This window comes from Morchella importuna, assembly GCF_003444635.1.
Source record: "Morchella importuna strain M04M26 chromosome Unknown Morimp01GS019, whole genome shotgun sequence".
Classification (NCBI taxonomy): domain Eukaryota; kingdom Fungi; phylum Ascomycota; class Pezizomycetes; order Pezizales; family Morchellaceae; genus Morchella; species Morchella importuna.
This window is the reverse complement of record NW_025763416.1, coordinates 94,848-115,844: the sequence shown is the minus strand read 5'-3', so window position 1 is coordinate 115,844 and position 20,997 is coordinate 94,848. Positions and strand designations below refer to the sequence as shown.

General features: G+C 47.8%; 8 protein-coding genes across 8 annotated transcripts; 2 read left to right on the top strand and 6 right to left on the bottom strand.

Annotated features, from left to right (window-relative positions):
• Positions 1–1,904: 1,904 nt before the first annotated feature.
• LAJ45_06429 (uncharacterized protein) lies at positions 1,905–2,369 on the top strand (the record flags this gene model as incomplete). Its single annotated transcript, XM_046115993.1, has 2 exons — positions 1,905–2,003; positions 2,061–2,369. The coding sequence occupies 2 exons, from the start codon at positions 1,905–1,907 to the stop codon at positions 2,367–2,369; spliced, it is 408 nt and encodes a 135-aa protein (XP_045970654.1).
• A 223-nt stretch (positions 2,370–2,592) lies between these two features.
• On the bottom strand, positions 2,593–4,072 carry LAJ45_06428 (uncharacterized protein; the record flags this gene model as incomplete). The annotated part of the gene is made up of 2 exons (XM_046115992.1): positions 2,593–3,897; positions 3,992–4,072. The coding sequence occupies 2 exons, from the start codon at positions 4,070–4,072 to the stop codon at positions 2,593–2,595; spliced, it is 1,386 nt and encodes a 461-aa protein (XP_045970653.1).
• A 1,236-nt stretch (positions 4,073–5,308) lies between these two features.
• LAJ45_06427 (uncharacterized protein) lies at positions 5,309–6,911 on the top strand (the record flags this gene model as incomplete). Its single annotated transcript, XM_046115991.1, has 2 exons — positions 5,309–6,209; positions 6,268–6,911. 2 exons carry the CDS (start codon positions 5,309–5,311, stop codon positions 6,909–6,911), a joined length of 1,545 nt encoding a protein of 514 aa, XP_045970652.1.
• A 1,143-nt stretch (positions 6,912–8,054) lies between these two features.
• Positions 8,055–9,427, bottom strand: LAJ45_06426 (uncharacterized protein; the record flags this gene model as incomplete). The annotated part of the gene is made up of 3 exons (XM_046115990.1): positions 8,055–8,853; positions 8,915–9,365; positions 9,421–9,427. The coding sequence occupies 3 exons, from the start codon at positions 9,425–9,427 to the stop codon at positions 8,055–8,057; spliced, it is 1,257 nt and encodes a 418-aa protein (XP_045970651.1).
• A 1,800-nt stretch (positions 9,428–11,227) lies between these two features.
• LAJ45_06425 (uncharacterized protein) lies at positions 11,228–11,623 on the bottom strand (the record flags this gene model as incomplete). The annotated part of the gene is made up of 2 exons (XM_046115989.1): positions 11,228–11,466; positions 11,599–11,623. The coding sequence occupies 2 exons, from the start codon at positions 11,621–11,623 to the stop codon at positions 11,228–11,230; spliced, it is 264 nt and encodes an 87-aa protein (XP_045970650.1).
• Positions 11,624–14,746: 3,123 nt separating this feature from the next.
• Positions 14,747–15,186, bottom strand: LAJ45_06424 (uncharacterized protein; the record flags this gene model as incomplete). The annotated part of the gene is made up of 2 exons (XM_046115988.1): positions 14,747–15,015; positions 15,141–15,186. 2 exons carry the CDS (start codon positions 15,184–15,186, stop codon positions 14,747–14,749), a joined length of 315 nt encoding a protein of 104 aa, XP_045970649.1.
• Positions 15,187–17,901: 2,715 nt separating this feature from the next.
• LAJ45_06423 (uncharacterized protein) lies at positions 17,902–18,326 on the bottom strand (the record flags this gene model as incomplete). Its single annotated transcript, XM_046115987.1, has 4 exons — positions 17,902–17,907; positions 17,963–18,038; positions 18,094–18,168; positions 18,256–18,326. The coding sequence occupies 4 exons, from the start codon at positions 18,324–18,326 to the stop codon at positions 17,902–17,904; spliced, it is 228 nt and encodes a 75-aa protein (XP_045970648.1).
• Positions 18,327–18,335: 9 nt separating this feature from the next.
• LAJ45_06422 (uncharacterized protein) lies at positions 18,336–19,537 on the bottom strand (the record flags this gene model as incomplete). The annotated part of the gene is made up of 8 exons (XM_046115986.1): positions 18,336–18,395; positions 18,458–18,462; positions 18,544–18,780; positions 18,888–18,969; positions 19,063–19,090; positions 19,334–19,364; positions 19,420–19,489; positions 19,535–19,537. The coding sequence occupies 8 exons, from the start codon at positions 19,535–19,537 to the stop codon at positions 18,336–18,338; spliced, it is 516 nt and encodes a 171-aa protein (XP_045970647.1).
• Between the last annotated feature and the right edge of the window lie 1,460 nt (positions 19,538–20,997).

The window sequence follows — 20,997 nt, the reverse complement described above, 5'->3', positions numbered from 1 at the left end:
TGGTTGTGCCTGGCCTTTGAACGTCTATAGAAGGTCCACGGTTCAATCCAGGGGTGGGAGTAGTAGATTTCGGTCCGGCGAAATCTGCAGTACTTTTTGTTCTTTTTTTTTTGCCTTTTTTTATTTATAGCTGATACAGGAAAACTGTATTTTTCAGTGCCTATTATACAGAGGATACCCCGGTGGTCAGTGTTGGTAAAGACGGGTGCTACAGAGTGGATATCAGGTTGGCCCACGGTTGGAGCAAAATGGACAAAAATCAAGTATGTAGATATTTTACGTTTTATGTATGTAGGTCACGACTTATTACCACTCTACCTTTTAGAGCGTTTGTGTAGGCTCCCTGACACACCGTGTACATTTCATATGTCTCGTAGGCAGACTGCAGTAGTGAGGGCGCGGGGTGTAACTAGAGTCGGGGTTATCGAATTAAAACTTCTGTATTGCTGTGTAGGAAAGATATGATTTCCATTAGATATCTACCTTTCCTCTTACGACTATAACGTCGTTGTTTTTGTTTGGTTGACCGATTGGTATATAATGCAACCCACTCCTAAATTGCCAGCGCCCGACCCTCCCTGAATCTCCAGCATCACAGTACCTCAAGATCTGAGTCCATACGGACATCCGTCCCGGCCCACAAAACCAGTATAGCCAGTAATACAAACATCAAAGCTCGGTTATTTACTCAAATTTCAGGAACGTACCTAGTTTTTTTTTTAATGCTTTCAACCAACCACACCATTAATTGCAATTCCGTGAGATCATGCCCAATCACTCGGTGCCAATAGTTACCCGGAAATGGCGGCTGTTTTAGGCGCGGACGACAGATCTGCGCGCAGACTGGGTGCTGGATGGTTTATAATTTGTGGTGTTGTTGGTGTTTCAATTGGTTTCAATTGGTGTCGCTGTCGGTGTTTGACCTGGAGTTCAGTACGCTGGGGGGGTGGGACACCGAGTAATATTGTGCCTGTCATATTAATTAGGCCTGAGACTTCATTCTGGGATATAATACTTACCGTCCTCTCCCCCGATACTCAACAGGTGCCGATCCCACAAACCTCTACCTCCACCCAATTCCAACCAGCAGCAATGTCCCCCTCACGAGGCCCCCTCCTCCGCCACCGCCACCTCCACCTCCGCACCCCCCACCACTCCCGCCCGCTCAGCACCCTCCGCACCCTCCTCCCCACCACCACCCGCCTCCAAATCTACCTCTCCACCTCCACCACCCCCGCCACCAACCTCTCCCTAGAACACCACCTCCTCACCGCCTCCCACCCGTCCACAACCCTCCTCCTCCTCTACACAAACACCCCCTCCATCATCCTCGGCCGCAACCAGAACCCATGGCTCGAAGCAAACCTGTCCCTCCTTGGCACCTCCACCACAACACCAACCCTACTCCGACGCCGCTCCGGCGGCGGAACAGTCTTCCATGACCTCGGAAACGTAAACTACTCCGTCACCATGCCGACAGCCGTGTTCGACCGCGACCGGCACGCGCTTGTGGTAGTGCGCGCGCTGCGGCGCCTGGGCGCCGCAGAGGCTGCTGTCAACAAGCGGCATGACATTGTGCTGCTTCCTGCTGGCGCCGGGGTTGAGGGTGAGAAGCTGGCCGGGGATGCGCCGGAGGGGACGCGGAAGGTGAGTGGTAGTGCGTACAAGCTGACGCGGGCGCGGAGCTACCATCACGGGACGATGCTGCTGAGCGCGGCGCTGGGGGAGGTGGGTGTGTGGTTGCGGGGTGTTGCGGGGGCGTGGGTGAGTGGGAGGGGGTGGGGAGTGTAAGGAGTGCGGTGGCGAATGTGGGCGTGGGGAGGGAGGCGTTTGTGCGTGGTGTGGTGGAGGAGATGGGGAGGGAGTATTTTGGGGAGCGGGGGGTGGGGTTGGTGAGGAGGGCAATGGAGGGGGAGCTGGCGGGGGAGGTGGGCGTGTGTTATGTGAGTGAGGAAGAGGCGCTGGCGGTGAGCGAGATCAGGAAGGGCGCGGAGGAGCTGAAGGTTTGTTTGCAGCTTCTGTTCGTTCTGTGGGTCGAGGCTGTGCTAACTGTATAATAGTCAGCGCAATGGACATACGGCCAGACCCCGCAGCTCACGTTCTCTGTGCCGGCACCAGAGGGGGCCTCAGAGGTGCCCGAAGGCGCCCCGCAGCCGCCGGAGGGCGTGTGGTTCAGCATCACGGCGAACAAAGGTGTGGTGGAGAAGGTGGAGTCGGACTTGGAGTGCATGCAGGGCTTGGTGGGGCTTCGATTTGACGGCGGGGTGATTAATGACTACATCAGCACGTTCGGGGATGCGCCGGAGGGCCTGGGCGAGTGGGTTGAGGGCGTGTTGGGGAGGACGGAGTGGGGGAAGGGTGCGGAGTAGATGGGTGCGGGAAGATACGGTCATTGACACCGCCCGCAGTAGTAGTAGATAGTGTTTAGAAAGTGGGGGCTAATCATTGACCTCCCCGCTTGAACCAAGCGTAGTAATTACAAGAATTAGAAAAAGGGGGGGGGGGAAGAGTAGATTTATTTTTATCGAATAAGACTATAGAGAAAGAAAGAACTTTTTTGAACAATTAACGCCTTCTCTAACTATGCATATCTTACAGTTCCTCCTGAGCCTGTATCCTCTTGATCGCCTTCTGCAGCCCCTTGTGCCCCTTGTACTTCAGCAGCGCCCTCTCCGCAACCTCGACCGCCGCCGCCGCCTTCCCCCTCATCTTCATAGTCTCCACCCAGCGCATATACAGCTCCACCGAGGCCTCATCCGCCGCCTCCGCCGCCTTAAAGTACTTCACAAGCGTCCCAAACATGACCGTCTTCACACCCTCATCCGCGCCCTCCTCCTCCATCGCACTCTTCAGCAGCCCCACCATGAACGTCGCAAACCTCTCATACAGCACCCCCCTGGGCACGGCCTTCTCCGCCGCCTCCCGCATATTATCCAGCACCGTCCCTAGTCGCGCCGGAAAGATCGGGTTCGCAACCGACACGCCCACAACCGGTAGCTGCACCCCCAGCATCAACATCTCAGCATCTGTCGGCGCAACATCAAGCACATGCACCACCACGCGCTCCAGCAGCGCCCCACGACAATGCAGCGTCTCGAAGCCCATCACCAGGTCCCAAAAGCCCCTCACGAACGCCATGTCCCCGGGAAACTCCTTCACCGCAGCATCAAAGATCGCGCCGACAACCGCGCCATTGAGCGCCGGGTTCGTTGCAATGTCCTCCAGCGCCGCCGCATCAACAAGATGGTCCTTCCGCGGCTTCCCGCTCAGCTCGTCCGCGCTCACAGTCGGCAGCTTGATCTCGTCGTCGTCCAAGTCCATCGCCGCCTCTGCCTCTGCCTCCGCCTGCTTCTGCTCCTCGTCAGATGGCGCCGGCGCACCATCAATCCCCAGCATCCTCCGCCTCGCAAGCACCTTCGCCACAAACACCAACTCCAGCTTCGCATACTCCCACCACAGCTCGCGACTGCCCTTACAAAACCTCAGCCCGCGCTGCATATGCCCCCTCGCCTCCGTCACGTCCGCATTCACCTCGACGGCATGCCTCGCCGCAAAGATCCACAGCTCCGGCTTCGCCGGATGCAGCTTCAGCACGCTCGCAAACACCTTGGCCAGCACCTTGCTGCTGCGCTCCTTGCGCGCGTACGCAATGTACTGCATCCACAGCCCCAGGTCGCCCGGGAAGCGCCGGGTTGCGCGGTCGAGCAGGAAGAAGATGCGGCGCTGCCCGGCGTGGGAGCGCGAATTGACGCCGAGGCGGGTTTGCCGCTTGCGGCGGAGGGAGTCGAGGTTCATTTCGTATTCGGCGTAGCGGGTGAAGTCGGTGGGCTTGGGGGCGGGCGAGTTGATGCGGTGCTCGAACTCGGAGCGCTTTTTGGTGATTGCGGAGATTTCTTCCTGGTGGTGGGTGAGTTGGAGTTAGAGACTGTCTGTGCTGGTGAGGGTAAGAGTGCAATTGGGGGAAGAAGAGGGAAGGGAGAGAGGAAGGTACTTTTGTGAAGATCTTCTTCTTTTCGAGCTCTTGCAGTTCTGGGATGGACTGCTCCAGGTAGAAGCGGGATTTGTCGGCCATTGTTGTAGATTGTGGTGGGTTTGGTGGGGAGAGCTGTGGTGGGGAGGTGTCGATGTTTTGAGGCTCTGGAATCTTTTTTCTTCCAATATGCACGCCGACAGCGCTTGCACAAACAGGGACTAGGCTGGCTGACAGGGCTTATCTTATCAGAAAACCTAACCCTTGCCTTCAATCAGGCACGGTGTCTCACTCGGTCGTGAGATACGTACGCCATCGTCATCGTTCTCAAACCGTTAGAGTGACAATTCCTGAGAGTGTTCTGTCCGTATCAACTCGATCCTACAACGCCCGCTTGAATGACAAAAACCAATCTCTATAGACACCTGCCCTCATTGCACAATAGACATTATACTACGATACCCGAGCACTGACCCTTGTGTGCAGACAGGCGTACACTTAAATACCATTGACCCTCAGCAGCTCTAGCAAAATCGTATGCAGATGGGTACCGCTTGACCACGTTCCCCGGTCTACCATGCTGCAATATGTGTGACGGCAGAGCGTATATGAGCGCACAACTTACCATTTAAACAGTCCCGAAATCGTTCTCCCCTTCTGCCCCACTTTGCCACGTTCTCTCACTTCTCAATCCCCCCCCCTCATCGCAATTCCGCTGCCTCTCACCGGGAAAATTATCGTGCTCAATCAAAGTTCAATCGTGAGTTCTGTCTAATGATTCTCCGGCTTGTCAAAGAAGAATGCCGACTGACTTGATTTGATAGAACATGTCTTCTCGCCTACTCCGCCCCAGAGTGGCGCCCATCTCCTATAAATATCCCCCTGCTTTTCAGAGAAATTCAAGTCTGTTGGCTGCTCAAATAAGGAGTGTTCAGCTCTCCTCCGTAGGTTTTCGCCCCTCCAGTTTTATTTTATCGATGAATTCTGTTGCCCCATGAAGCCTTTCGCTTGACGAGCTTTTCCCCGATGAAATTGCCCCTGATGGTTCAAGTCTACTTCTCTATCGTTTCATCTCTAGGAGTACATCTTCTCCATCAATCCCCTCCCGAGTCCCTTCCTTATAGGATCCCTTTACTTGTGGATCCCTTTCATTGAGGAACCACCCCACTTCCTGATTCAGTACCGGAGGAGTTCTTTCTCCTAGCTCTCCTCCTCCTCCTCAATGAGGGATTTTCTATTAAAAATCTTACTATAGCAGTACGCAATGATAACCACTAACGCCGCTCGTTATTATAGAGAGACGATAAACTCACTTCTCCCACTGCTCCGGACCGCACGATGGCATCCATTGATGATTTTATATCTCCTGAGCTCTCCGGAGCCTCCGAGACTGAGGATCTCGCGTCTTCCGGAAAAGAGGCTCCCCCTCCTAAAAAGGCTAAACTGGCAAAGGAAAAGAAGACGCCCACAAAGAGAGCCAAAAAGGTCAAAGATGATGACCACGATGGCACTGAGGGTAGTACTCTGAAACAAAAATCTCCAAAGAAATTGCAAAGGAAGCCGAAGTCTCTTAAGTTTGTCTCCGGCGAGACTCCTTATCCCGATCTCATCAATCCTACCCCCCAAGAATGTTACGATGTGGCCGCTCTGTTGACTGCCGCTCATGGCCCGGCTAACCAGCCAGAGGAGGTCCCAGAGCCTGATAACGAGGTTTCGGGATGCGGCGAGGTTCCGTCCGTTCTTGACGCTCTCATCAGGACTTTGTTGTCTGCCAACACCACTAATCTCAATTCCTCGAGGGCTTTCAAGGGCCTCATTGATAGATTTGGGTTGGTGACCGATGATCCCGTCGTGATTTCTGAAGATGCCCAAATATCCGAGCATGAAGCCGGCCAGCAGATAATTGCAAAGGCTAAGAAAATCGGTGTTGGTAGTGTCGATTGGGACAAAGTCCGCCTGGCAAGCTTCGAGGATCTTAGGGATTCAATTAAGCAAGGAGGTCTTGCAAACATTAAGGCTAAGCACATCAAGGATGTTCTAGACGATGTCTATGCGGCTAGTCTGGTTAAGATCCGAGCTGACCTCAAAGCTCAAGGTATCGAAGTCGGCGAAGACGAAAAGCTCGAGGGTAACATCTCGCTCGAGCATTTGAAGGACTGTAGTGATGATGAAGCCATGAATACACTCATGGCTTTCAACGGAGTTGGAGTAAAGACTGCGGCTTGCGTTTGTTTGTTCTGTATGTGTCCACCTTCCTCGTAGCCCCCAAAAAACAATTTCTAACATGCCTTGTATAGGCTTACGCAGATCAAAGTTCCCCGTCGATACCCATGTCTGGCGCATCTCCAAGTTTCTTGGGTGGATCCCCAATAGCGCTGGCCGCGAAGAGGCCTACTATCACCTCGATGCTCGTATCCCAGACAACCTCAAATACTCACTGCATAACCTTCTCATTCGCCACGGCCGCATGTGTGCTCACTGCAAGGCTGGCCCTGAGAAGGCCCCCGCCAAAACCCCTGCCAACCCCACCGTTAAGCGTACCAAAAAGAACAAGCCTGAAGTTATTAACGCCGATACTGAGAGCACTGAGATTGAAGTCACCAAGCCTAAGATGCGCACTAAGAAAGTTTGGATTGGGACTGGAATGATGAAGGAGGTCATCGTCGAGGTCCCTATTACCGGTCTTGAGGGTGAAGAGGGCGGCGAGGACCAAGAGCTTGAATCTTGTGTCTTGGAGAATTTGCTCAACCGTGTTCGCAAGCCTAGAGTTCGTGCGGTCAAAACCGAGACTGATGCCGCGGATGAGATTAATACCGGCAACGAGGTTGATTCCGGCAATGAGGTGGGTGCCGAGCATGAGGTTGAGGTTGATGCTGGGTATGAGATTGACGCCGAGCATGAAATTGTGGATGAGGGTGAGGATGTAAAAATGGAGGAATAGATTTGGGTGATGGCGGTAACGGAAACTTTCTTCTTATGTGCTGCCATTTGTCCATTTAGTTACTGCTCTTTCTGTTCTTTTTCTTTTCTTTTCTGTCTATACTGCCATTTAGTAGTCGACATGTTTCAGGGGATTGGGATTTCTTTAGGGATGTTGTAGCTTTTCAATTTTCTGCTAGACTAGTGTTAGCTGCATAGCTGTGTGAGATCTAAGAAGATAGATACTCTACCTTGATGATATGCGGTTTTTTTTGCTTTGCGTGAGTGATGGATCTTGATAGAATGGGCTGATGTAGAAGCTTCGAGGCAAGATGTGAATACGATTTCATGTTCCCGGCTTGTTCGATGGAGTAAAAGGTGGCTCTAAACGAACACACCGAAACATATGGGCATATTACCTTGATTACAAGGTTGCCGCACGCAGCAACAGCTATAACCAGATAGACTCCTATACCACAACACCGGAACAACCGCCTGCAATCGCATAATGTTTCATTTTCACTTTCCTGACTTTGAATGGGAATTCTTCGCTTGTCATACGATTCTAATCCGAATTAAACAAAGGAAGGTGGGGGGGGGGAAACGCGATTCTAATCAAGGATAAGACCAACCGAGTGATTATCCATGATTCAACTGAAAATACCATGAGCATGTGTTAATGTTAAGAGTATACACTGGATACTTAAATTATTGACCTGATTGAACAGACCTCACCACTCTGGATCTATATTCGGGGACGAAGGTTGCAGCACTAGTCCAGACAGCCCGGGATTTTTGACATACTAGCTTAGGCGAAGAGCTATGTACAAAACTACAATTTACCTAAGCTTAGCTAGATCTCCTACTTACTACCGAATTCCTTTCACAGCAAATTTAAAAACTTCTGAGTATCAGTCTCGAAGGTTTACACGTCAACTTTCAATAGATTTGTTTTCGAATGGCAAAATATTGGGACGTCTTAGGGGACAGGGTCGATCAGGTTTGATTACCGAATCTAAGTGAGATTATGAGCAGCATTTCACATGAAGTTTACGGTAGATCTAGAAGAATTCGAAACAAAAGAGCATCCACGCGCTAGCTTATACCAGACCAGAGTTACAATAATATTATATACAGTTAAACAAAGACGACAGCTTCTTTAAACCTATTCAGCGACGATAACACTCGCCATTCCCATTCCTGTCCCAATACACATACTAGTAACTCCGATCTTTCCACCTGTTCTCTTTAACTCCGTTAACAGGGTGCTAACCTGTCTCGCACCTGTACACCCAAGCGGATGTCCGAAAGCGATAGCACCTCCCTTAGGGTTAATCTTCTTCGGGTCCAAACCGAGCTCGTTCGCGCACCACAAACACTGACTCGCGAACGCCTCGTTAATCTCGAAGATATCGACATCTTCCTTCGTGATCCCTGTTTTCGCAAACACCTTCGGGATGGCGGCCCATGGCCCAATTCCCATCAACAGTGGCTCAACACCAGCAATAGAAGCAGCAACGAATTTTCCGATAATCTTCTGTCCAAGCTTCTCGGCAGTCGACCTACGCATCAGAAGGACTGCAGCAGCGCCATCAGTGATTTGCGACGCGTTCCCGGCATGGATGGACCCATCCTTAGCGAACGCGGGGCGGATCTTGGAAAGACCTTCAGCGGTCATACCAGGGCGGATTCCGTCATCGCGGGAGACGGTGATGCGCTTCACTTCGTTGGTCTTGGGGTCCTCGAAGTTGACTTCGAGAGGGTAGATCTCCTCGTCGAAGAGACCGGCCTTTTGGGCAGCTTCGGCTTTCTGGAAAGACTGGGCGGCAAATGCGTCTTGTGCTGTGCGTGGGATTTTACGGTCCTTAGCCATTTGTTCAGAAAGAACTCCCATAGGAACCTTGCAGTTCTTGGCTTCTGGGTGGGATTCGAGGAGCTCCGAGAACTCAGTCACAGCACCAGGGCTATTAAAGGGTTGTCAGTTAATGTTCCACAAAGCTACATGAGAGAGCAGGGAGAAAATACCCATATTGGGTGCTCATAGACTCAACACCTGCACCAACTCCAACTTCAATCATCCCCGACTTGATCGCGTTAACCACATTCACGACCGCCTGTAGTCCACTCGCACACTGTCTGTTTAATCCATACACTGCGGTTTGTACGGGAAACCCTGCCACCAAGCTGGCAGCACGAAACTCAGTCGCACCACCACCAGGTGCGAGAACAGATCCAACATGGATGTCCTCGACGAGGCTCGGATCGATTCCTGAGCGTTCAATCAAGCCCTTGAGGACTCCTGCAAGGAGGTCTTGAGCTGGCGTATCTTTGAAGGATCCTTTCCCTCCTTTGCACAGGGCAGTTCGTAGCGCACATGTTATTACAACGTCATCGGCGTGCTTCTCTGCCAGGCGGTCGCGGGGAGAGGCGGTGCTTGGGAGAATCTGATTGGTGATCTGGGTTAGACGAGCTGTGGCTTCTTGGTATTAGCTATGGAGTGCACCTTGGGTAGAAGCACATGTGATACATACCTGACATGGTTGGATTATAAATCTAAGGTTTCGTGAGAGAGCTGTTACGGGAGGTTCTTTCGGGGGGGGGGGGGTCTTTGTATGTGTATCTTTGAGCAGGAGAGGGATGTGAGATAGAGTGGAGGAGAAAGGCCGAAAGAGGGGAGGAGTGAGTTGAAATAAGAACGAGTGCTGGTCTGGGAGTGTCATTTTGCATGTGATGCCAACGGGCTGAAGCCAGCTCGCCAAGGTCCTTGTACGCATGTGAAGATGTTTAACTCTCGTGATCCCGTGATCATGGACGTGTGAGCCGAGGCCCAAACCGGTGGCCGAGGCCTCGAAACGGAGTAAGCCGATAATCAGGATACTGGATTCCAGCGCGTGTTTCCTGGTTGTGGATCATTGCCCTATGTTGTAGTTCCAAGGTTAGGGCTGGGTATTGGTTTATTCATTAGCTATCACTCGGATTGAGAGACAAAAAAAGAAATCGACAATAGCGGTTTGAAAATCGTTTATTATTCCAGATCTGACTAGAACCTAGGTAACCAATAACAAAATTATCTTGGATCTGCACTAGAAATAACACCAGCCGGACCCAGTATTTTTTATCAGAGGACTGAAATCCCATTCAATCTAGGCAAATGTTGTCTATTCCTGCGGGTAGCTCGCTGCTCGCTGTGCGGACCTCTGGTCTTTTGGGTCAGTTTTGTGTGTGGAAGTTACCCATTTACATTTAGGTCGGGAACCTCACAAGTACGAATTGACAGGGAAAACATGCTTGCAATTGGTTTATATACCGAACTGTGTGCATGTAGCATCACCGCACACGCATATTGAAATTGTAACGCGATAATGCACGCATATAGTATCTTGAATTTTGCATAGTCATACCAGTACTACGTGTATAAACAAGTGTGTTCAATATACGTATCCTCGCGATCCGTGAATGAGTGGGACGTTGGTTGTGTGTATCTGTGTGTTATTTGGCGCGTCCATTATATATATATGGTATACAACTCATGATTTTAAGCCGAAAAGTAAGAAGCTGAAACGATGAAAACGAGCTCTCTGGCCAGTGGTAGCAGATGATGCTCTCTTGCCGTCTAGGATCACTAAACATCACTCGAGTTCTTCCTACAACACATCGGTCATGTAGTTTCGGAACATGTGACTAAATATGTTCTAAATACAGCACCTGGGCCGTGCGTTTGACGTCGTTCAATTAAGGTGTTCCTATCCCTGCAGACCGCCTGATAATACCACCAAGACGCATTCATTTTTCTTTTGGGTTGGTTGCATTCCTATCGTAGGGTTAGGGGTGACCAGATACAAACGTTGTGAACCCCTTGTACACTTGTTCCAATCACAGGCTGTAAGGGGCCTTTTCGTGGTAATTGTTCGGATCTTATCACTCAGTGAACGATGCACGGAGAAGACGATAAGATGAGGATGTTAAGGCAACAGATGATGCGTCAACCAACCACGGAGCCATAAACAAAATAATTGATTTGCAAGAAAGAGGAAAAGAAACCAAACCCAAAACCATGCATACATAACCCATGGTAAAGAATCATCCGAAAAAGTACACAACACCGTAAAAGCAGCAAAGTAATAAGTGTCATGAAAAGAAAAAAAAGAAAAGAAAGAAAAAACGGAAAAAGCACCCCCAACGAAACATGCACCCCAGCCTGTGAGTGGCTGCCCCCATGGCTTAGATCAAGTTACATATAATCACGCAGCAACAGTCTTTGGGAAAAGGATTTCCCGATGAGCTCAGCCTTGGCCGTCCAGTGTCTGTTTCCCATTACTGACGATTCGCTCCCGTCGATCATGCTGGCGTTCCGGCAGCCATCCTGTTGGGACCGGGCTGCTTGCCCTCATTGAGGGAAAAGTTCCGACAAAACAAATAAGCGCGCATCGCGGCAGCTTCGCGTGCAAGGACCTCGGTGTCAAGGACTGATTGCGACTGGTATTCTCGCCCATTGACACGCACAGTGCATGTGAACCCGGTGGGGTACTGGTAGGACTCGTAGTGCGGGTCCGACCAGCGACGACGTCGGCAAAGACCTATGAGAGAAAACAACGTCAATATAAGGCTTTGGGGCTGGAGATTGGTGGGGATAAATAAGCTTTATGCAGCTAACATGCTTGACACCGATGACCTTGAAAGACGAATTCTAAGGAATACAATAAACCTACTTGAGAGATATAGGATGTAGTACATTGCGGCTGTAGAACTAAGGGCTTAACGGCGCTGTTTGCGAGATTCTCTGAACCGACTCAATGTGTGGTAGAGCTCGGAGTGAATCGAATCGAAGGTGCCTGAATAGAAGAGATGCAGACTGCAAATCACAGACACTCCCTTCAAATTGATTTATGAACTCAATTGATGGTAAGGCTGAAACCTCTTGACCTCTTTCTGCCAATCGATGCTTTGGGGGCTTGATGTGTGAGAATTGATCCTTTCGGCTCCGGAACGATTCTGCACAGAGCTGGCGGGGTATTGAAAGAGGCGGGATCTTAGAAAAGATAACTCTTATCGATTCTAGAGGGACCGGGCAGAGTATGACGGGGATGGGTGGTCATTCTACCTCATCCAGGGAGAATACGGCAGCGGTATTATACTGTTCGTATGTGCGGGGGAGAGTCTCTCGTATCCAGCTCAGTCATAGTGGGGAGCTGGATGATGGGAAAAGGGAAGGCAAAAAAATTAATAATTCAAAGACGAATGGGAGTGCGAGATGAGCCGAGTATGTTGATGCGTTGAACGTGTAAGGTATCTCTGATCGAATGATACCTAAGTGTGCCACCATCGTGTCAACAAACCCCCCCATTCCACCCTGGCCTGTGATTTCCTATCATCGATAGCATGCAAATCTCTCTCGTGACGCTTCTTTCCCGTTCGCTTTGCTTTTCTACGTCAGCGGAAGCGGGAGAGGAGGTCTCAGAAAAGGTGAGGTTCTAGGATCTTTTTTTTTTTTTTTTTTGTATGTATGTAACCAAAACCAAAACGAAAACCGCAGAAACTGCTCGGGTGAGATAGCGATATTGAGACTTACTAACCTTCTCATGCCATGCCGGCTACTCAAGGTCGCTCCTAGTACCTCAATATGCAATTTGCTGTTCCGAAAAAAACATTCTGAAGAACTGAAACTGATAGGAAGAGAAGAGCATCCATCTTCCCCCCATGTCTATACTGCAGATGTAGACTTAACAAATCACTATCTTCTTGCCCAGCCGTTGGACGTGTCGCAATTGATACCCCAGAGAGATATGTGTTGAAGCGGGAAACTCAAATATACTGGCGTGGTGATCGATTCGTTCGATTGATGCTTGCCGCATTGCACGTATGAACCGCATCAGCATCAACAACAACCTTCACCTTCGCCTTGAACCAAGCATATTGCATGTGCTCTATGCCACGGCCCATGGATAGCCGAAGGTTTCCTAGAGTAGATGTAGTTCGTGTTGTTATTTCGATAAGTCTCTGTTCTAGAGAACGAGGCTTGAGGACCCCAAAGGGTTGACAGGAACAGAGGATAGCCAGCGTATCCATAAGCTTTCGGAAACGAAATTGAATGTTTTACATATTGGACCCACCGGTTGCCTTACCGAAGCCCTTCTGTGTTCCATGTGGCAGAGCTAAGAAAGATGATTATCGAATCTGAGATGGAAGCTTCCAATTGACAATATAGGCAGAAACAAATTAATAGACGATGATGATGGATGCACTGATGCGCTGGCATGATGGATGACCGTTCGTTTTTTTTTCCTTCCCATACTTAGTTGCCTGCACGAAAAGGAGATGTACAACAAGGCTCTACTCTACGTGGGGAAGAAGCGCGCAGGCAGTGTAGATGATCGACGAAGTCGTCAACATTGCACTAGAACCTAGAAAAATGCTTGCACAACGGGGATTTGCAAATCGAGTCTTACCCAGATTGCTTTTCACATCATTGACCTGATGAAAAGAGCCAGGGGTCGAACGCCAAACGCCACCCTTGCCATTTTTCCGTCCGGAAACGACAACGGAGGCCAGATGGGGGCATTTCACTAAATTCTGTCCAGAGACTATGTCAGAATCACTCGCATACGTGAACGTACCAGATTCGTTGCGCTTGGAGCATGCAGGAGGGCTGATGAACAGGTGTTCGTTTGCAAACTGGACTGGGTCTAAGAGAGATTGTGATATCTTGGGTGTCTTGTCGACGGATACTGGAGAGCAGGAGCTAACGTTGAAGTCTGGAGGAATCCGGGGGTTCCTGGGGTACATATGATTCGTCGTCTGCACGGAAGATGTGCTGCAAGCTAGACGTCTGGATCCATGGAGGGGTATGAGTACTAATGCAATTCGTCCACACTCACTCTAGAATTGACGAATAGATGCATGATAGTGCGGTGTGTGGTGCCTTTAGGGGCAACAAGTGATCTTTGCGATATTTCTAAGAATATCCTGTTAAGGAAAGTCGATTATAAACGTGTAAAATAAAAAATAAAAATACAGGATTGGCTCGTATAATCTACCATGGAATAGTCGAGTATGTAGCAAGTGGGAGAAATAGTCGCAAGTACTTTTGGATCGCGTACCTGTGCCAGTACGCGCAGTGCAGGACGGGGAGAGGATGGTTTTCTGCTATTGGGATAGCGCCGGAAGATAAGTAGCGATCTACCTATTCTATCAAAGGGCATCGGTGAAGTCGGGAGGAAATACATAGAGTGTAAAGTATGTAGTTACAGAGCTAGTACTACGATAGCTATAGAGAGCGTATCTAGAAAATAACTGATATTACATCATGCATCTTGGGGGAATTGGTTTAAGTACTGTAATAATTGGCCCTAAATTTTCTTGTCGCCCTCCTGATCTATCTCATATATGCACGAAGTCTTAAGATAAAATGAAATATGACAAGCTGCTAAGTAAATTACTTCCCTATCCCCCTCCTCTCTTTAACTCTGGAAGCGCCAAAAAAAACAAAAAAAACACTGGAGTATACGTACGCAAAGAAAGAAAAAGGGGCGACTAAGTAAGCATTTAAAGAAAGAGTAAAATAAAAATCGTCACTAAAAGGAAACGAGATAGAAAAAAGGAATGAGAAACAGTAAGTGAAGTGTATAAATATTCGCAACAGGCACGAGACGCATGCTGCCGATTAACCCAAGGGAAAAAGGTAATAGAAAAAGAAAACCAGGTCTCGCACATTAAGATCCGTTCCAATATCCCGTGTTATGCACGGCGAAGAGACCCCTCGCATGCAAGTTGCCATGATTGTCCCTCCTACCCCACAATTCAGCCCTGTCAGCGGAATGGATGGACGTTGGAAACGAGACTCTAGTTCCTGTTCGACCTTCAGGTGTTGTTGTTCAAGGCCTCGAAGGCTTTTTTCGCAGCCCTTTCTTTGGCGTTCTCTTCGGCCTTGTACACATAGCTGGTCTCGTAGTCTGTCTCTCCTACGCTAACAACGCAAGAATACCATGATTGACCAAAGTGCGTTGCTGATGGTGACGCGTTTCCTCCTGCATCTGCACTACTAGGGCTGCGGCCCATGGGTATACTCCCGCCGCTATGCTCAAAGACTTCGTAAGTAGGATTCGGGAGGGATTTGGTTGTGCATAGCTCTGTGGCACCGCAAGCATGTGAGCATAGTTCAAAGAATACGAAAATTCTGGAGATCAAACAAAAGTGTCTTTGGGGATGTGGTAGAACGCCCGGATAATAGTTAGTACGTTGAGGATGAACCCACCTTGCAGATGTGACTGCCAGTATGTTCTCGTGTGTGAAACCGCCATCCTGTACTTGATGTTGCTAAATATCACCAGGTTTATGTGGGCTTGCCGCTCTGATATCCGCAATACAAGCAAAAAAACTAGTTGAACGACTTTTTTTATGTGGGAGATTCAAAGTCTTTTTGGCTTTCACTTGTTTCTGGCTACTGGAAAGAAAATGCCTCTGCTTCTGTGCCGTTCACAATTACAGCAGTTGCGCCCGCAAGAAAAGCCTGTTGAACTAGTGTCGGGGAGAGCGAGGGGGAGAAGGGAGCGAGATGGATCGGCGATCAAAGCAGGTCTGAGTTCGGCTTTTACTCGACGATTAGCTGTACTGTTGATATTTGGCTCAAGACAGATCAATCTTGAATTATCAAAATCGAGAAGAAGCTCGGACACAGCTTCCCAACCTTAAATCACCAAAGACTGGAATGTATCAGACAGTACCTCACATGATCTACTTTGTCAAACGTCCAGAGTCCAACAACTAGAACCCCAACTTATGTTCTGTATGACGCCCCAATAGACAATGGTACGCATTTAGACAGTGAATACTCCGATAAACAAATAGAGGTCGGCAAGATATCCAGGAAACTGGTCCGCAATCATGCGGCGAAGTCTGAGTTTGGCTCGCCCCGCTCTTCGCTAGGCAACTGCAGAAGCCTTGATATTCAGTGATACCACACATTCAAACATAACCAATCATGCAGTATAAATGAACAGAGTCAGGGACATGTTGGCACCAGAGCTCTCATGATATCTAGGCCTGGGGGCTTATCGAAGGGCGAAACGTGTCCTGGATCCCCTGTCTTGGATGCACTCAATGGGCGATCTGCCGTGTGAGAATTATTAAAGATTGGGAAACTGTGTAGGTGCTCAAGACCCCGAAGCTTATGTTATTTGTGTTAATAGGTACTATTATTTCTACTATTCGGAATTTGAATTTGGTTAGCCTATATTTCCATGTAAACGCATGCAAGATTAGTTCAGGCTTGATTACAATCTATTAACAGCACCGTTTTTTTATGATTGAAATCGCAACGGATGGAAGTCTGATCCCCTGGCTATCAGTTACTTCAGTATGTGCACTCTATCACCATGCACGTTTCTTAGTATTCCTCCAATGGTTGGTGCAACATACAAACTGCATAAGAATAAATTAAAGAAAAGCATATCCAAGCGCACACGTTCCGGAAGCTGTCGAATATGAATGTTGCCGGCATGCTCTCGTCTTAATTACCCATCATGGCTATTTTGTGCCACGATATCGCACTTAATTCCTGCGGGTAGGGTATTAATTACTTAGGTACATGCTAGCATTGCGTACCACTGCCTTCAGGGTTGTATGCGGCGTCGAAATGTTCCATAAACACCGCGGATGAAAAAAACAAAAAACAAACATTATATTCGACATCCGAAATCCGAGTGGGATTGGTCGTGGTGAATCTGAATTAATTAATCGGATCAGTGATTTAAGATGATATCTGTATAGACAAACACCATTCATCGTTTACTAGTGAAAGTGAGTGGGGTTATTGAATATGCACGTGAGACGTATATCTGTCGGTATATTCGGTCTCACTCGTGATTCTTTGCATGCGTACTATCTTAGCCAGAGGTAAGGATGGCTAGCTGCAGATAGATTTTTGAGAGTTGATAGAGATGTTTTCCTCCAGGAAATCTGTAGTGGTCTATGATAGAAACTGGAAGGATCGACCTCCCTCAATGGACCTGGTAATGATATTATCGGAGACAGAATTCAATCATGTATGTATGTGATCTCGTGGTCTTCTCATTTTCCAAAGAATATGAGTTAACACGATAGTGACGCAATCTGATTATAGCATTAGACCAACACATGCAAGTAGCCGTTAATGCAACCAGTGACGTAAAAGAATGCAGTGATTGAGCGCGGTGCGTGAGAGAGAGGTAAAGGTTGATGTAGATTATCGTAGAATATGTGACAGGGATATACATTTGTAGGTTTTCGGTCCGATCCAATGCTCTTGTAGCATCAAATAAATATATCGGAAAATACATGTATATGCTCTTATGAATCGCGCAACCGACGGGACCGGCCGACTGCCATGACGAGAATATTGTTGGTAAAGATAAAGTAAATCCACAAAGTTTTGATAATTGGGTACTTGTTGATTGTCATTGATAGGACTTCAACGATTTTCTTGGCCAAGTATATTTAGTCGCTGTGGTTTTCCGCGAGTTCCGATGTAGAGGATGTCGGAATTGTTCAAAATATGCACAATAAGCGGTGAACCAATCAATGGGCGACAGCAGTGGAATCTCGGCTGGGATACCGTGATGTGGTGCTGTCGGAATAATTAGCAACCTCCGAAAACCCTCTTCCAAGACATCGGGATGGATTGAAATTGATGGGCCTGTTCTGCTGCACAACATCGACTAGCTAGAAGCATATGCAATCTTAGTTTTCGGAAAGGCTCTGCGGTACCGTTCGCCCATTCCTTTCAAAGGTATTGTCTCCAGCATATCGGTTATTTGTCGGTAGAAGCGGTTGGCTATGGCTGATATGACAAAACTTTTGTGTAGGGCGTATGATTTGCAATCCATAAATCATTCTGAAAGTGATCATTTTGAAAATGACCGATACGTGCGGGTGGTTTAGTATCGTAATGGAAGCCGTATATGGGAGGAGAGTTGTTGGTTATCAGAAACAGATGTGTATGAACGAACATGTTCTTCGGGTATTGATCGATAGGTACTCTAGCTCTATGAGGTTCGATTATTAACCTTGTTTAGATAGTACCGGTATACTAAAACTTACCAGTATAATGTACCGCGCTGGAGAAAGACTGAGAGTCGGATAATTCACTTTTTGAAACCCAGATACAATATTAGGTCTAAATTTAAGTTCCAATCGTCTGGAATGACCATTTTTCTCTTAATAATGTGGACCGTATCGTGCGCCGAGTCGCGAAAGAAATATCACCGGCTGTAGAAAGGATATCATAGTTGCAGCTAGGAATGATACTTTACTATATTACTCTGATATCAGCATTTTGGTCATATGTAGCACTGGATATATAGTGGCAGAAGCATGTGCGATGGAGTCCAGACATAACATTTGCTGTCTTCTCGGCCCATTCTTTTGTCACCGTTTTGACTCTTGAGTCACTGCCCTCTACCATTTTTCATACCTATGTTGCCATATCCAGACAGTTCCATTCGGCTCGACTGTGCGTGGTAAGTTCGATTCCCTAGGCACTTAAAATGATTAATTGCAATAACAGGGGGGGTTATATGCATATACAACACCTACATTTCCTTCTCAGCTGATGTACAAGAAGTTCTACAGTACTTATATCACCGGTACAAAAAATTGGGGTTTTTTTTTACAAACATTACCTAGTGACGATCTTTCTGAGTCATGCTCAAAGCTGAAATTAATCTTTGAAGGCTGGTAAAACGAGCATGTATCTTGAGAAATTATCAACCGCGACACCTTGGTACTTTCTCGCGGGGAGAAGAGGGCAATTCTCCAGGCTTTACCTTTGCTAGTCTTCTCAAGCGTCACGAAACATTGAATGGCGTGACGAGCACATGTTGAGGACTTAATGTCTCCGTAGCTATGGCTAGATGATCCTAAATTATACTTTAAGTTAATCATCCAACAGCAGCGTCGACGAATCTCGAAAACGACCACGGGTAGACGTCTCTGTTGAACTCCCTCATTTTTCAGAGGTGTATACTAGCCGTACTCGCCTTAGTCCTGAACGAACTCCTAAATGATATCCCAGAAAAAAGTCGTCCCGAAATCTTCTGATTTATACCCTGGATTAGAAGCTCTGCAGTCAGTGGTCTTGTCCTCTCCCTTATATTCCTCACAGGTCCTCCATGGCACATATAACAGAGTGAAAGCGGCACCTTTGCCTCGGGACAAGGCCCACAAAATCTGTACCAACTTTCACCATTAGCCCTTTCAAGCTAATTGGATCGATACTCTAGACCGGAGAGCGCAGATGATTTATGCTGTGGTGCCCAACAAACACTAGTAAGTATTGTTGTGACAGGCCACATTTCCAGCGCAACCTAATAGGGATGGAATAAACCCAAAGATAATAAAATAAAATAACCTTATCTTTCTGGAGCGAAAATATACGTCGCCGACCTTTACGGAAGGGGGTGTCCCACAAACGTGTATTCCTCGGACATCTCTAAATACAACACTGCCAAGATAATAATTTAGACCATGAAATCGAACAGTGGAGATCTTGGAAGTACCGTTCGTGCACTGAAGAAGGTTCCAGGGAGTAGGAGACAAAGGAATGTGGAGAATGGCTAAAAGAGTGGCCTAAAGATCATAGAGATCCTTTTAGAATCCCATAGCATTGAAAACCATGTTGTACTCCATATGGCTTGTGGCGACCTAGTAAATACTAGCTCCCGTAGCTCTTCCAAGCCTGTATTTTATCGAATTGCCATGAATGGCCGCATGCCGTGCCCCATAGGGATCGTAGTCCCGATAGATATCATATATAGAAATTGTAGTATCTGGTCTTTGTCGAGATCAGGTTAATATATTTCTTTTCGGTGATACAAGTGCTCTGTACGCGATCCTTGTAGAGAATCTTGGGTGCTATTCCTTCAGGTTTTCGATAAGAGGACCTTTTCATGCCGAAAAGTAGGACCCTTGGCTTTTGCTGGATAATTCTTTGTTGAGTCGGGGTCTGTATATTTTGGCTTCAAGTGCGGGAAACGGAGGTGGTTATGCCGTGGACACACAAGCATATAAAAACTGTTGTAAATCCTATCAGCGCTCTCACCTATTTCTCGGACCAGTTGCCGGCATGATCAGCACAGCACCCCGCATGAAACTAAGTCACGTGCCGGCGTTTATCTCGTATAATTTTCCAACACAGTTCAACAAGCGCTTGATAAAAGGCATCAGGACGAATCAAAAGATCGAATGCGTCTAAAATTGGTTGAATAACGAGCCGCCAGCCAACCGGGATCAACGCCGTTCCCCGTACGAGTGGACAATTTTTCCTCGTACAAAAAAAGGAATTTTTGACGCTCGGCACATGAAAAGGAAACATGCAGAATCCATACCGAGACCAAGTATGCCGAGACAATGTATAACCAGTGACTGGGTTTCGAGATAGAAAGTTGAACGGCAGAAGTTGTAAATTGGCTCATCGATCGATTTAGTCCTTGGATTGTGAGGATCGGGGATGCAATAAATCATTGTCCCAACTTCTAAAAGCGTTCTTCTTTTTTCACTACTAGCTACAGTACCATACATCAGTGAGGGCGATAATTTCGGGAAGAAGTGGGCTGTTACCTATCAAATATTTGGTGTATATAACTCAATGTTTTCTGTCTGTTATGGATGTCATCAAATCGTCCCTGGTTCAAACGTAGATCCCTATGTTTTGCATATTCGTGATAAGTTCTCAGTAGTTACCACCAAATGTGAGATATGAAGAACCGGGCCATGGTACAAAACTTACCTGAGTGAAAATAGGCCTCATGCATATGTTATCCACAGAAATATGAAAATGTTGGACCCATGCCGAATGATCAAGGTTTGAGATATCTAAAGAGCTCGGAAACAAATGTCTTGCCATCGAGTCAAAGGACCTACGCAGACCTCTCAAAAGATAAAAAAAAAAAATTCTCCCGACAACAAAAAAGCAGACATCACTGTACTTTTCGAGTCGTCGTAAATCTAGGGTAGTCAGGAGCCGTTTTAAGAGCCGTGGTGTCCAGCTACCCCGCTTGAAAGTTTCCTCTTCATATCTGCCCCAAATCGACGATCTTTCGCCGGTTCAAAGGTGTTTAACCACATATAGTATTTCG